Source organism: Lampetra fluviatilis, chromosome 14 (genome assembly GCF_964198595.1).
Source record: "Lampetra fluviatilis chromosome 14, kcLamFluv1.1, whole genome shotgun sequence".
Classification (NCBI taxonomy): Eukaryota; Metazoa; Chordata; class Hyperoartia; order Petromyzontiformes; family Petromyzontidae; genus Lampetra; species Lampetra fluviatilis.
In genome coordinates this window covers 2,711,971-2,725,425 of record NC_136288.1, presented here as the reverse complement: position 1 = coordinate 2,725,425, position 13,455 = coordinate 2,711,971, and the positions used below count along the sequence as shown (strand labels likewise).

The 13,455-nt window shown below is 45.5% G+C and overlaps 1 protein-coding gene across 18 annotated transcripts in view; it reads right to left on the bottom strand.

The window, feature by feature from the left end:
- Positions 1-13,455, bottom strand: part of LOC144935803 (protein phosphatase EYA1-like) — a 146,427-nt gene that overhangs the window by 43,379 nt on the left and 89,593 nt on the right. For 14 of the 18 annotated variants that reach the window (XM_078862562.1, XM_078862565.1, XM_078862560.1 and 11 more), the window contains 3 exons: positions 13,010-13,161; positions 11,734-11,859; positions 276-361 (listed from right to left, as the gene is read on the bottom strand). In XM_078862562.1, the coding sequence (XP_078718688.1) occupies positions 276-361; positions 11,734-11,859; positions 13,010-13,161 (364 nt within the window). The remainder of the gene's footprint in view (positions 1-275; positions 362-11,733; positions 11,860-13,009; positions 13,162-13,455) is intronic. The other 4 variants (XM_078862571.1, XM_078862561.1, XM_078862564.1 and 1 more) reach the window with 1 other exon arrangement.

Sequence of the window (13,455 nt, the reverse complement as noted above, 5' to 3'; positions counted from 1 at the left end):
GAGAGCTTCGCTACGCTGAGTGACGACTCTAACGTACGATCAACAACCTCGCAGTCGGACGTCACGGCGTCAGCGCTGAACCCGCAGCGAAGCGAGAGCCCGCACACCCGCACGGACGGCCCCACCCACCCAGCCAGCATCGTCAGCCAAACGTGCGGCGCACACAGAGCCCAAACACACTCGGCCGCCATCACCAAGGAAATGGACACGGAGTCTTGTTTGAAAGTGCCAGAAAGATAGCTTCGGCAGATACCGCCAGCGTGATTACGAGGTACCTGCTGAGAGCTGCTGAATCCTGCCGAACTTGTGATGGAATTGCTCGGAGGGTATATCCCCGAAGCGGTCGTAAAGCTTCCTCCCGCTGCAAACAACGCGAAGGCACAGTGGGTGGGGGGGGGACAAGAAGGCGGCACGTCAAGAACTGACACAAAACAAAACAAAAATCCCCCTAAGAGAACCCGGCTTGGCGCCGCCGCTGACACACTCTCGCGAGCGCGGGCCCGGGCGATAATTTTTCACGGTTATTTTTCGTACGCGTTCTGGTGGAGTGGCAAACACCGGGCCGACCGGACTCGCAAGAAAGCAGCTCGCGCAGGCTGCCGCTGGATTAAGAGCCGTCACATGCGGAGCACGCGCGTCACCTGCGCGCGGGACACAGGCGGGCACCTCGATCGGCGCAGGCCTCCAAATGGCTTCCAAAAACTCTTCCTGCGGCTAAAGCGAAGGGCGCGAGGAAGTTATTAGGGGGGCTAACGTGCTGCTGTTTTTGCTTGCTAATGGCACAAAAATGGATGCAGATGTCAGATTTTTCTTCGCGCACAGAAAAAAAAATACCGGCCCAGTGGACGCGCGCGTGTGTGTAAATGATCAAAAAATAAACACCGAAAATATGCTTGATGTTGAGTTTTGTTTGAATTAGCACTGCAGGTATAAATATCAACGTACATTTACTTAAAAAATAAAGGCAACAAAACATAATTTTATCCACTTCACAAATTCCACTCTATTTAGAATTCGTCTGCAAAAATATTTCAAGTTAAAATCCTTTCAATAAATATGAAAATACATTTTTGGGCTGGCTTTGGACGTGTTATTCTGGTCTGGGCAGGGAGTCAGCCAGTCAGGTAATTCCTAGCTGTGGGTCACACACACTTGCTGTCAAGAAAAACAAATACTCACACCTCATTCCACTTCTTGCTGCGCTGCGCTGACAAGGGGTTAACACCACATTCTCATCGTTGGCCTCGAAATTCAGACTCCACAAAAATCTCTGTAGATGCGCCAGAAGGTAACCTCGTTTAAGCCGCGCTTGTGCAGAGAGGGGAGCACCGTCATGGGAACAATGCAACTTGTGTGAGGCAGAGAATTTCATTGGACTCTTTACAATATGGTCTTAATAAATGTAATAAGCTACAGAACGTTAAAAAAGGGGGAGGGGGGGGGGGAGACGACGGGGTGGGTGGAGGGAAAAGGTCTTCACGTGCATAATCGTGACTGCTGGGAGAAAACAAGCCCTCCAGCGGTAAACATCTTCTGTTCGGGGTGACTTCAAGGGTCAACGTCCAAGTATTTACATAGCTTTGATGTTCACCCATTGCCTGGTCATGGAATTGGTTTGGTGGAGGCCCATTTTGACACTGTTGTTATTGACGTTGTGGGTGGGGGGCCTTTTATGCAGATCTGAGAAAGGCATTCTTAATTTGTAGTTTCCAAAACTAAAAACAAGCACCTCCCCCCGAATCTATGAGAATATTTCTCCCTTCCTGGGCAGAGCACTCCCGTAATCTCGTTTGGCATAAAATGAAAGGATTAGCAACCTAGACAATAAAACAAACCCACAATAGAAGGCGGTTATTATACTGCGAGAGCAATGGCTGCTTTGTGAAATCAAAACCGCACGTATTCATTTTTCCCGACACTTTGGGTACAATAAAGGCTCTGCCACAGGCATGCACTTAAATTGTTAAAACGCTCTCGCTGATTTAAGGCGGTGTGCATTTCATCAGCGAAATCGCTCTTCCCATATGTATCCAGGAGTCAGGTGCAAGGACAAACACAGCGTTATACTGCGAACAGCTCAAGGTGTGGAGTGGTGGTGAAGTGGTCAGCGCACTGCGCTATGAACCAAGCGACTCCCGGTCTCAGCGAACATCAGCAGAGTGTGTATGTATGATGAACTTCTTTCGCACCGTATGTAGCCGACCGTACTAATCGGTGGTGCATGGGAAGGTCAACAAACTAAAAACAAACAGCAGTTCTAAAGAAATGGGTTTCAATCAAGATTTAAAAGTACATAGCTTCAGTGGGTTTCTAATATCGGAGGGAAGAGCATTCCAGACGGCCGCAGGAGCGCATCTGAAATCACGTGATGCAGTGACCGTCTTTGTTCGATGGCTAGCCAAAAGCCGCTGGGCAGTGGTGAAGTATGGCCAAACAACCCCCCATTGACCGACGTGGCATAGGTAGGCCTTCATTCAGCAGTGTACTGGGCAAAGGGTTGTATGTTATTTTCGCTATACTGTTTCAACAACGCAAGGCTGTTACTCTTGTGTTGTATTTGTCGATAACTACTGTAAGGCACACAAGTAGATGGGAATAAGTGTTTCACTCCTATTTAGCGTCCCATTCCACAGGAGGGAAATTACTCTTTTCACTGTAATGGTGATCATATATGTTTGACTCAAGACTTAAAGCCATTTCAAACGTTATGCTGAGCATGCTTTAACAGTGAAACCAATCAATGTCCAGACATTATTATTTGAAGACCCAATTTTGGTTTTAGGATTGCTACAGGCAAAACCATAAAAGCAACTACATTTGTGAAAGATTTCAGCTTTTCAGCTCTTCTTGAACATAAGTATAAATGACATCAGGCGGTCAATTACCATCATCTATATATCGGATGTAAGTTGCATGTGATCTAGGGTGGACTGGTGGCGCACTGCGCTATTAACTCAGCAACAAGTTCAATTCCTGGTCACTTCCTAACATTAATGGCGAGTGATAGCTGGACTAATCAGCATAGTAAAGTATGGTCAAACAACCCTCATAGGGAGGTCTTCATCTAGCAGCTTATTGACAAAGGGCTGCACTGTACATGCGCATATGCGATCTATCAATATTTATATTTTTTCATAGTTATAACCAAAATATAAGACAAAAGCTGTGATTTGGTACTACTAGCATCATGACTATGTATACAGGTACATAGTTCAATGCACTACACTGGTGCATGGGGGAGTTGATGAGTGCAAGGGAAAGCGATCGATACGTTCCGACTGTCGCCTTGGGTGCGACAAATGACTTGGCCGTCACGTGTGACGGCGGGGTCTCTCCGTGACGACGTGCCACGCATACAGGCACCAGGTGAGATTGGGTTTCAAAGCATGGGGGCGAACATCCCCTCTTCTCTCCCTCTCCCACACTCCCAGGGAGGGAGACTCCAGACTGCACGCCAATTAAAGGCACAGTTCCGGCTGATTTATACACAAAAGGCTTCTCCCCCCTTGAACACCAACCAGCAGTCCATTGGAATGGACCGGAGAATAATGCGATTAATACCACGTTCAGGTTTGGCATTCAATGTGCTGCCCAGTCGCACACCATATCATATTCACAGAGATAATCGTGAGCCGAGTGAATGAGTGACTTGTGTAGATGAAGATGAAGTTCCAGAAGGATTAGGAGAGCTTGCGTTAAGCACAACTAGAAGGCGCATACTTAGAACAATAAAAATGCAAAAAAAATTACTTCATAATTTGGGTGCCAAAAATTTTAAGCGTGAAGATTGATTAGTTTCAATCACAAAGCCGGCTCAGCTTTAAGTTTCTTGTTTTAACACTTAAAACACGTGAAAAATCTAGTGCTAATAAAAAAAAAACTATTGATATCAAACTTTCCTCTGTGTTAATATGATTTGGGGTGTAAAAATCCCTTCTCCTCAAGTGACGAAATAAATTATCCGAGGATCAGGATTTGTATCAATAATAGATGTAGATGCTTACAATGCGGTGAACGTAGCAGCGTCTTGTGGCTCGCACGGTTGGCTACGAACGGTGTGAAAGAAGTTCAACATCCCTCCATACAGAGGAATACAACCATCATTTACGATGAAAAAACATCGACTCCTACATACATGGCTCGGTGCATGTATCCGTGAGCTTCGAGAATATTAAATAATCTTTGAATTGATGCGTTGTGATTATAAAATTGCGAATGTCACTTGTACGAGGTGCTGAGCCATATGCGTGTTGTTAAACTCTGACCAATGTTAGCCTTGACAAAATGAATTAAGACATTACATTTTTTTAATGGCAAATAATTTACGAATAAAAAAATGTAGTTTTGTTATTAATACTCTTGTATTCTGGTTGATGTAACAGCAGGATGTACCATAAAATAAAACATAATATCTAATCCCAATACGGTTTATGACATTAACTGTTTAATGCGACATGCACAGCAATACAAAACAATAACACACATATGAAAGAATACACAATAAGAATGTTAAAAGATTATGAAAACTTATTCTAGGATTGCACGCAAAAGTATTTTTCATGATCCATTCTATTTTCATGCAAATGAGAAATTCCTAAGATGTAATTTAAACCAAAATACTGAATTATGCATCCCATATGTAGTGTTTACATTCTGTACTGCCAAATAAACCTGAGCAAGAAATAACAAACTGATATGTTGACCAATGGCATTGCTTGAAACTCATCCATTTGCATCTCGAATGTGATCACAATCCCCTAACTTATACGCAGCAACACTGCAGATACACATCAGCAACGTTGCAGATACACATCGGCTCATACTTTCACCCAGAGGTGTTTTCGCTGCATAATAACGTTAACTTTACTCGACAAAAACACGCCGCGAAAACTGCACGTGCCTCACATTTCCCAAAGTTCGAACAGCCTCGCCTTGTGCCAAATAGGCGCGTAAAGCGCAAAGCCAAACAATTGTTAAAGAGCATTTAAGGCAGGCTTGTCCTACATCTGGATCTATTGAATTGGCAGTAAAGTACAAGCACGCTCGTGAAATGGCAGGATGATGGCATGCTACAGCGAGTTTGCCTCGCACCGGCGAGCATTCCGCACAATGCTCGACGCACTTCTCTTTTTAGCCGCACCGTTTATAAAACAACAACGAAAAATCCACTCTTCTGCCGCCGCTTCACGTTCTTCCTCTTCCCTCCTCGGCGCAATGGGCCGCACGACCGGCGTAGCAGCGCCCGCCATCCCTGCTCCCTCCTCAACCCCGCGGGCCATGGGCCACGTCAATCATCGGCGAAACAGAACACCACCCGAGGACGGCTCGCCAACATCTACAGGGCCGGCCTCTGGGGAGGAAGGAGCTGGTGAGTGCTTGCGTGAGAGAAAGCGGCGAAAAGCGGCGGATGGCTTGCGGAGGGATTGAAAAGTCGTCGAAGAGCGGAGCATGACAGACAGGGAAGCTCGCTTCAGAGCGGGGAGGGCCAAATTGAAATCAACTCGCACAGCCCGTGGGAATGGGGATTTCTGGGCAACGCGACGCACCCAACGCGGAACAGAAAACGCGCAACGCTCGGGCAGCGGGCCGCTCGCTGGGGGGGGGGGGGGCGGCTTCGTTAGCTTTGTTGAGCAACAGCCATGAAGGTCTCCCGCGTGCGGGTTTCTATTTTATTCATGACACTGCCCACTTTTAATCACGTCAGACTGCGCCGGGTTTTGCAGTTCACTTTCCTTATTCGAATAAGCGCCAAACTTTAATAAAAACGGTGTTTTGAAAATTGATACGATGGATAAACATGCGCTTCCAAACACATAATCCTACTCATAAACAGGACTACAATTTACACGTCCTTTTTATTGATCTGATAAATGCATTTAACACATGGAGAATGAGTTTAGACCAACATAAGCTACGGATGGATTCTTTCCAATTACAGTTATAATTGGAATACTATTGTGAAAGCAATGTAATAATCACAGCAAAACAAAGGCTGTTAAAGGAAAACTCTGGTTATGCAAAATGGTAAGTTACTCGGAATATTCGAAAGAAAAGAGGGAAATATTGTTTCGATATTTTCCTACATCTTCACAAAAACCCAGCGACCAACAGACAGCCCAACAGTGCTTGCAGGTAACTAGTTCTGTGACTTTTTTTGGGTCGTACTGCAGAAACGTTGTTCAGAACGGTGTCAAGGTTTTTCTCCACGTGCTTAGAGTTTCTTTAGGAACCCAACGGTTTCCTGAAGTTCCCAGAAAAGAAAAAACATATCGGAGGAACTACACAGCACAAACTGTAAACACCAAGCGTTGGTAACACTGCTTGCAGAAGCCGGGAGGAGGGGGGGGGCCTCACAGCAAGCGGATAAGACGCAGCCCCCGTCATTTTGCCGCACGTCAAACGCACGCTAAGTCGCAATGCGGAAAATACACTCCCGTGCTCTCTCGGAAACACTCTCCGTTTCAAAACCCGACTTCACTAACTAACGGGGCATTCCGATCACTTAGTCCCAAATAAAATGAATTCACCGCTAACGAACACCAGATTTCTTTGTTGACCATCAACAGGCCGCTAAACAAGACATCCTCTGTTGCTATTTAGCAACACTGCGTTAGAAAGCTAATATTTATTCCGAGCATGCTATATGCTAACCCTGTGGGTGTGCCGGTCAATTTCTACCCATGAAACACATGTAATATATACAGCATACACACGTGTGCCCTATTTAAAGGTGCTGGTTTATTAAAGGTCCATATTTTAAGCCAGCGGCTATTTTAAAAGGAGGAAAACTGCCTTGGAAATACTCGCAATCCACAAACCGTCGCATTTACAGAAAGTGGTATTGTAGAAATAGAAACCTTTCTCACTCGGCTACTCGCTTCACACAGGTCCCCCACATTCTGGCGATGCACGAACAAATGCTAAAAAGGTTAAAATAATCTGCGACGAGATCTCGCGGCGGCAGCGGCGGCGGTGGGCGAGGAGACACGAGCGGCAACGTTCTCGCGCGCGGGATCGTGTTCAGCTGGCATGGACACCGCGACCTCGGCAGACAACGGGCGGTTTCAAAACAAAATGTGCACGACGTTATTAGTGCTCGGGGCCACCGGACTGTTCCCAATTAATGGATTGAGAGAGAGAGAGATGTTTTTCTCGCTCACATTTCATTACGTAAACTGGCCTTTCCCCACAGCCTTGCACGTGTTAAGTGTGTGCTAATGGCAAGCTTCCCCGCCCCCCCCCCCCCCGTTCGAAAATGCAGATGAGCCAATGTCTAAAAAAAAACCCTCACCGTCAACACATTCACCGCAACCCTTTCGAAAAGGCACAAGTGAGGGGGGAGGGGGCCACAAAAGCAGCTTTGATATTATACCTCCACGCAGATTTTAAATACTCCACAATTATATGTGCCCGATTGTGCCACGCACAAAACAATGTTTTAGTATTACCACCATCACTAGACCTTGGCCCCCCCTCCCCCCACATGGCAGTAGCAGAAGGCAGCACAACACACGAAGGTTGCCAGGCCATCCGCGTGAATTGTTGAGTGCCATCTCCTTGCGTGTGCGCAGGTTTTCCCACTTCTAGCCACTCCCCCCCCCCTCAGACTCACGTCCTCTTCCCCAAGCGCTCACACGGCCCCCCCCTACCCCCCCCTACCCCCCCTCTCTCTCCTGCATTGCCCCTCCCCCCTTTCTTACCTATATAACCTCTTGCCACGGCAGCTCTCCCGCCCACCTCAACATTTTCTTGCTGTGGGTGTTCCACCTGATGAGGATCGCTTAACACGTCGTGATTTGTTTTGTTTTATTTTATTTCTACCTACGTGACTTTACCGAAAGAACAAAAGTGTAAGGTTTTCTCCGGTTTCGTTCAGACGTGCAAAACTACTCTCGCTGGTGAATCCGGCCAAACATTCCACGAAGGACCCTCTTTTAAAGTCTTGGGACGCTTTTGTGACACGACCCCGCATTGATATCCAATATTAATATGCTTTTTTTGACGCGATGAAAATAAAAATCTAACACATGATGCAAATTCCCAACACAAGCTTTTGAAGTGTAACATTTGCCGACTCAGTGTGTTACCTGATAATCACTTAATAACATTGCACAACCACGTTATGCAGCTTAAACTAAAAGTGAAAATTTTACATTCTGAAAGCTGTTTAAAAATTCGTTGATGCTTATGTAAAAACACCCAAAACCCCTAAGGGCTTTTGAAAATACAATAAATATAATACGAAATAAACTATTTTACTTATATATTGTCAATCCACTCCTGGATTAAAGCATCCCCAAAACATATTGCCCATACGTCAATATGCCTGTCAATGTGGGTTCGTGAAGGCGAGGCGGGGGAGAGAGGGGGGGGGGCTTGTATCGGTTCAGGTATTGCACACGTTACTATTGTTAGCCATGGCGTGGAATCAAACTCAAGTGTTCAGGTTCATAGTGTCGTACGCAAACCGCTGCGCCACTGCTCTCCACCTCTTTAATTCAAAATGTATACACATTTTCTTTGGGTCTTTCGGTAAAGCCACGTAGATATAAAAAAAAATCACGACGCTTCGATCGCAAACACAAGCAATCGTCATCAGGTGAAACAAATGTTTAAAAACATTTTTTACAAAAATATCTATATAAAAAAATTACACATTTAAAATAGCCAAATAAAATTTAACAATGTTTTTTCAACCTGATGACGATTGCTTGTGTTGCGATAGAAACATCATGATATTTGTATTATTTTTCTATCTACGTGGCTTTACCGAAAGACCCAAAGAATATGAATTCCCGCAGTCACGAAAGCTTTAAGTCAAGATGTATACACAGTTTACGGCTTAACATTTTACAAACTCGAGTATTTTTACTTTCATGGGAATTATGACAAACTTAACAGCTAATTATTGCCACTTGACCAATGGGATTCAGAGAGCTCCCACTGCACCAACTGGTCAAGAGCGTGGGGGCTTCTCTCGTGTGTTTTTTGCCACGACAGTCCTACACTCGTTATCCCTTTACACTTTTGTTCATGTGACTAAATAAACTCGTCCTTCCAGTCTGGCATGAAACATTAGCACAGCTGGTTGTGCGACAAATAACCTTTTTCTTTTAAATATTTTAAAATAGCCAAAGGTTTCCAAATAAAAACATATTTTTTATAAAAGAAAGGTCCCATTGTGTCAATATTGGTATACTTTGGCAGACATGAGATGAACATCAAGTACCACTTTGCTTACGCATGCATTGTTACTGAAAGACGGGATAATGTAAATAATATCTCTATGCGACACAACTCCACCGCCAGAGCAATTCGACTCAATATTCGAATTCATACGCCGGTTGGGGGTCAACTTGACCCATCATCTTCTTGATTCTTTCGGTAAAGTCACGTAGAAGGGAAGTAATAAAATAATAAAAATAAAACATAATAAAACAATTCTCACGACGTTTCGGCCACAACGCAAGCAGCCGTCCTCAGGCTGCTTGCGTTGTGGCCGAAACGTCGTGAGAATTGTTTTATTATGTTTTATTTTTATTATTTTATTACTTCCCTTCTGCGTGACTTTACCGAAAGAACCAAGAAGATGAATCCCTGCAGTCACGAAAGCTTTAAATCGAAAAATTGACCCATCATGCCACCAGCGTCAGTAAAATTAGTACCGCTTCGGGAGGCTGCATCACTAGCTGAGAAGCCAACAGTGGCATTCCTGTGGACAGACTGGTCACCTTCACGGGAACACAGAAATTACACCACTGCTTGTCCTGTTACATCCCTTCTTTCGACGATGGCGACCCTCACTAGTCTGAACGTAACGTCGCAGCAAGCGTCAGCGCTTGCAGCACTCCATAGAAGGTGCGCTGCGTGATGTGCGGCACGATGGAAGTGCCCAGCGCTCGGGAGCGAAACGCCGGACGGCATGCCGAACAACCAGGCGGTCCGACACGAAAGCCCGGCGGAGAGAGTTATAGAGTGCAACTGTGAAAACGTAAAAACGTACCGCGGTGCTATTTTTATTTTATTTTTTATGCCGGTGCGGCGGCATAAAGAGCCCCCCCCCATCCATCGTCCCACAGGCCGACGCTGAAACTCTTGCTTTCCGCGCGTCAACAAGACACGTAACCCTGGCAGAAGTGACTCTCTCGACGGCATAGCTCAAGCATAACAAAACTCGCGGCCACGCCGCTCAGAAGGGCCTGCAACAAAAACGCACCTGCGACAATCTGGCACGCGCACGTGAAAACACAGGCTGGGGATGAGAGGCGCCATGTGTGCTGGATTCTGGGCATGGGTGTACCTCTTGGCTGCATCGGAACGTCCAGAGTTTCATTGCCTAGGCTTCAAACTCCACGTCGATATACAAGGGGTGGTCATAGCGGAAACCCGCTGGGATTTTATGCCTTACACCCTAAGCACCACAGTCCAGATTTTTATTTTTCTCCCCACTCGTATTTATTTTTGCACTAAAAAGGCCTCTCCTATTGTGGCAATATTGCGCATGTTGCTTTTGGTGAAAAAACGTTTAAATATTACGATAATATACTGTAAATGTCACAGACTGTACACTTTGAAGAGGTTCTTTTATCGAATTTTCCTGATGCACTTACGTCTCAGCTCTGCTATTAATAAGTGTTACGTCTGGCAGCGAGGATAAAACGTCTAAAAATACATCCGAGTCATGATCCGTTTGCAGGCTTACCACCGTGCCATGTGGACATCTGAACAGATCACTTCATTGTAAACGCACAAAAGTGAAATACACACCAAATTAAAGGCGAATTCTATACCATTCTTAGGACACACTGCTGCTTTGCAGTGTGAAATTGAGGAATTTTAACAATGGTTAAATATGGCAACCCCCCCCCCCCCAAGCAACATGCTCGTTGTTGAGGAAGGCAATATGATATTTAGGATGTAATAATTCAATATTCACCACAGATACTCAAAAGAGCAGTCAGCATATGACGTTAAAGCTTCAAGCCGATCCCAACAAAACCTACCCCCCCTACAAGAATTTAAACCAAATGGTGCGGCCCATCCATCGGGCACAAGGAGCAGTGACCCTAACTTCAGGCACGGCGTCAACTTTGCAAGACTCGCCGCTTCTGCGCTCACGTGCAGCAAACGTAAATACAAGCAAATACATGGATATATGCAAATGTAATTGACGCCACGTAAATACACGCATAGATGCAAATGTAATTGACGCCAGCCATGCCTTGCCTCCTCCCCCCACCCCCACCCAGCAAATGATACCAGTGAGACACGACGAGTAGAAATGTGCAGTCGTTTAATCAACATTGGGAGGGGGGGGGGTTGTCCACCGTAGACAAAGGTGGCTTGGTCGTTTATTCTATTTATCATCAACATATACTATCTTCTTGGTTCTTTCGGTAAAGTCACGTAGAAGGGAAATAAAAAAAATAATAAAAATAAAACATAATACAATAATTCTCGCGACGTTTCAGCCACAACGCAAGCAGTCGTCCTCAGGTGAAGAACAGGTCTGTCAGAAAGACAGCGTCTGAATTCATTCAGACGTCCTCAGGTGAAGAACAGATCTGTCTTTCCGACAATTATTTTATTATGTTTATTTTTATTATTTTATTATTTCCCTTCTACGTGACTTTACCGAAAGAACCAAGAAGATGAATCCCTGCAGTCACGATAGCTTTAAATCGAAATTCAACATATACTAATTATCATTATTGTTGACGCTCAAATACTGACCTTGCATCTGATACGAGTATGCAGTCTGTCCGGGCTGGGGCACGCTGAAGCCAGCTCCGTATGTGGTGAGGTAGCCCGCCTGGCCGGCCGTCTGACCCTGCAGCAAACCGCCCTCCGTCTTGATCCCTGCCCACAATGCATCAGCTGATATTTTGCACAACCAACAAGTCCACGTCGCCAACCATTATCCTCGTCGTCAACAATCATAGCCACTAATTCTTCCTCAGCCACTCTCCACCACCCGTCCGTAGTGGCTATGTCCACACTCCACCTTGCTTGTACAATGTCTCAAGTTGATACGTCAGCTTCGTATCTCATGCCTCTTGGAACACGTTTCTTCCTAAGCAATCATTTCATCCTTAGCAAATGGCTGCTCATATTTGAAAGTGTATGATCACAGTTTAAATTCTCCCCTTAACAGTGGATGAGCTGTTCTGTGTACCTGTCAGGTCTCTGATAAAAAATAACAGCGATTGATTGTATTCCTTATTTTTTGGACAACCATAAATTATAAACGGTATCAAAAGAAAAAAAACATGACAAAGCACACATTTATGAACTCATATTTTTAAGTTAGGTCAATTTGTTTCACCGAACGTTGCACTCGCAGTAATATTTAACTTAAAACCAAAAGACTCGATGAAAATACAAATGATAGCGGCAAAATATTCGAATTACATGATCAACTTTGCGCAATTAAAACAATCTTCGTTCAACCAATCGTTTAATTACCACCATTTAATAAACATACCTTGAACTGTAATGTAATAGAGACGGATCAGTGTCAGTCACTGGGGAGGTGAACGGCGATCGATATATATACGGCATGCCTCATTGAGATTTCTGGCCGCAAAATCAGCGGCAACCCTCACTGAAAACCACGATTAAAATAAACGCAGAGTAGGACCCCCAGCCTCCACTTCTCCCAGCCACGGGTTACGTGTAATTGTGCCAGCAGTCGTGCGGGCATTGGAGAGATTCTGAGAGATGCCCCTGCGTAGGATTTCGCGTTTGTGCTCGTCTGTCCGACGTGTTTATGGGTTGTATTGTTCCTGAACTGAACAATTCGGTCCTTGCAGAAGCTCCCAGGACGTGCAGCGCAACATCGGCGGTCACGATGCACGACAAACGGAAACGAGTTATTCCGAAAACGAAACACAATATGGCTCCCGGCGGCACATGGAGCGAAACGTTGGACGTTATCGGGCATCGCGCCATACAACACGCCGCACAACCCCGATAAGCACACCGGACAGAGACGTGGAGAGATGCTCACCGTACGACGGCAGACCATAGTGCTGCCCGGGCTGCGTGTACGTGCTGTAGGGAGCGGCCTGGGCCATCACCGCTGGGTACTGCGGCTGCCCCGCGTAGGTAGCCATGGGCTGGGCGGGTGGTGCTGACAGAATGTGGGGGTATGACCTGCTACTGGAACAAGTCGGAGGCGCGCAGAAAAACCTGGCATCAGTCAACGTCACAGCTGGCCGAGGAGGCTTGGGGTGTTCCACTACATTTTTTGTGTGCAACTGTTTGAAGTTAAGCATGTGACCTTTAACCCCTCGCCAAACTAAAAAACCTTTACGCAGAGCCAAATATTCGGCGGGGAGCGAATGCCCTTGTGTAATTCGGTAGCCTGTATCCAATTAGTAATGGACAATATGGTTCTATTATTAGACTTGAGGGCTTTTAATTTCTCTCTTTTTAGAATTTTTCTTATTGGGT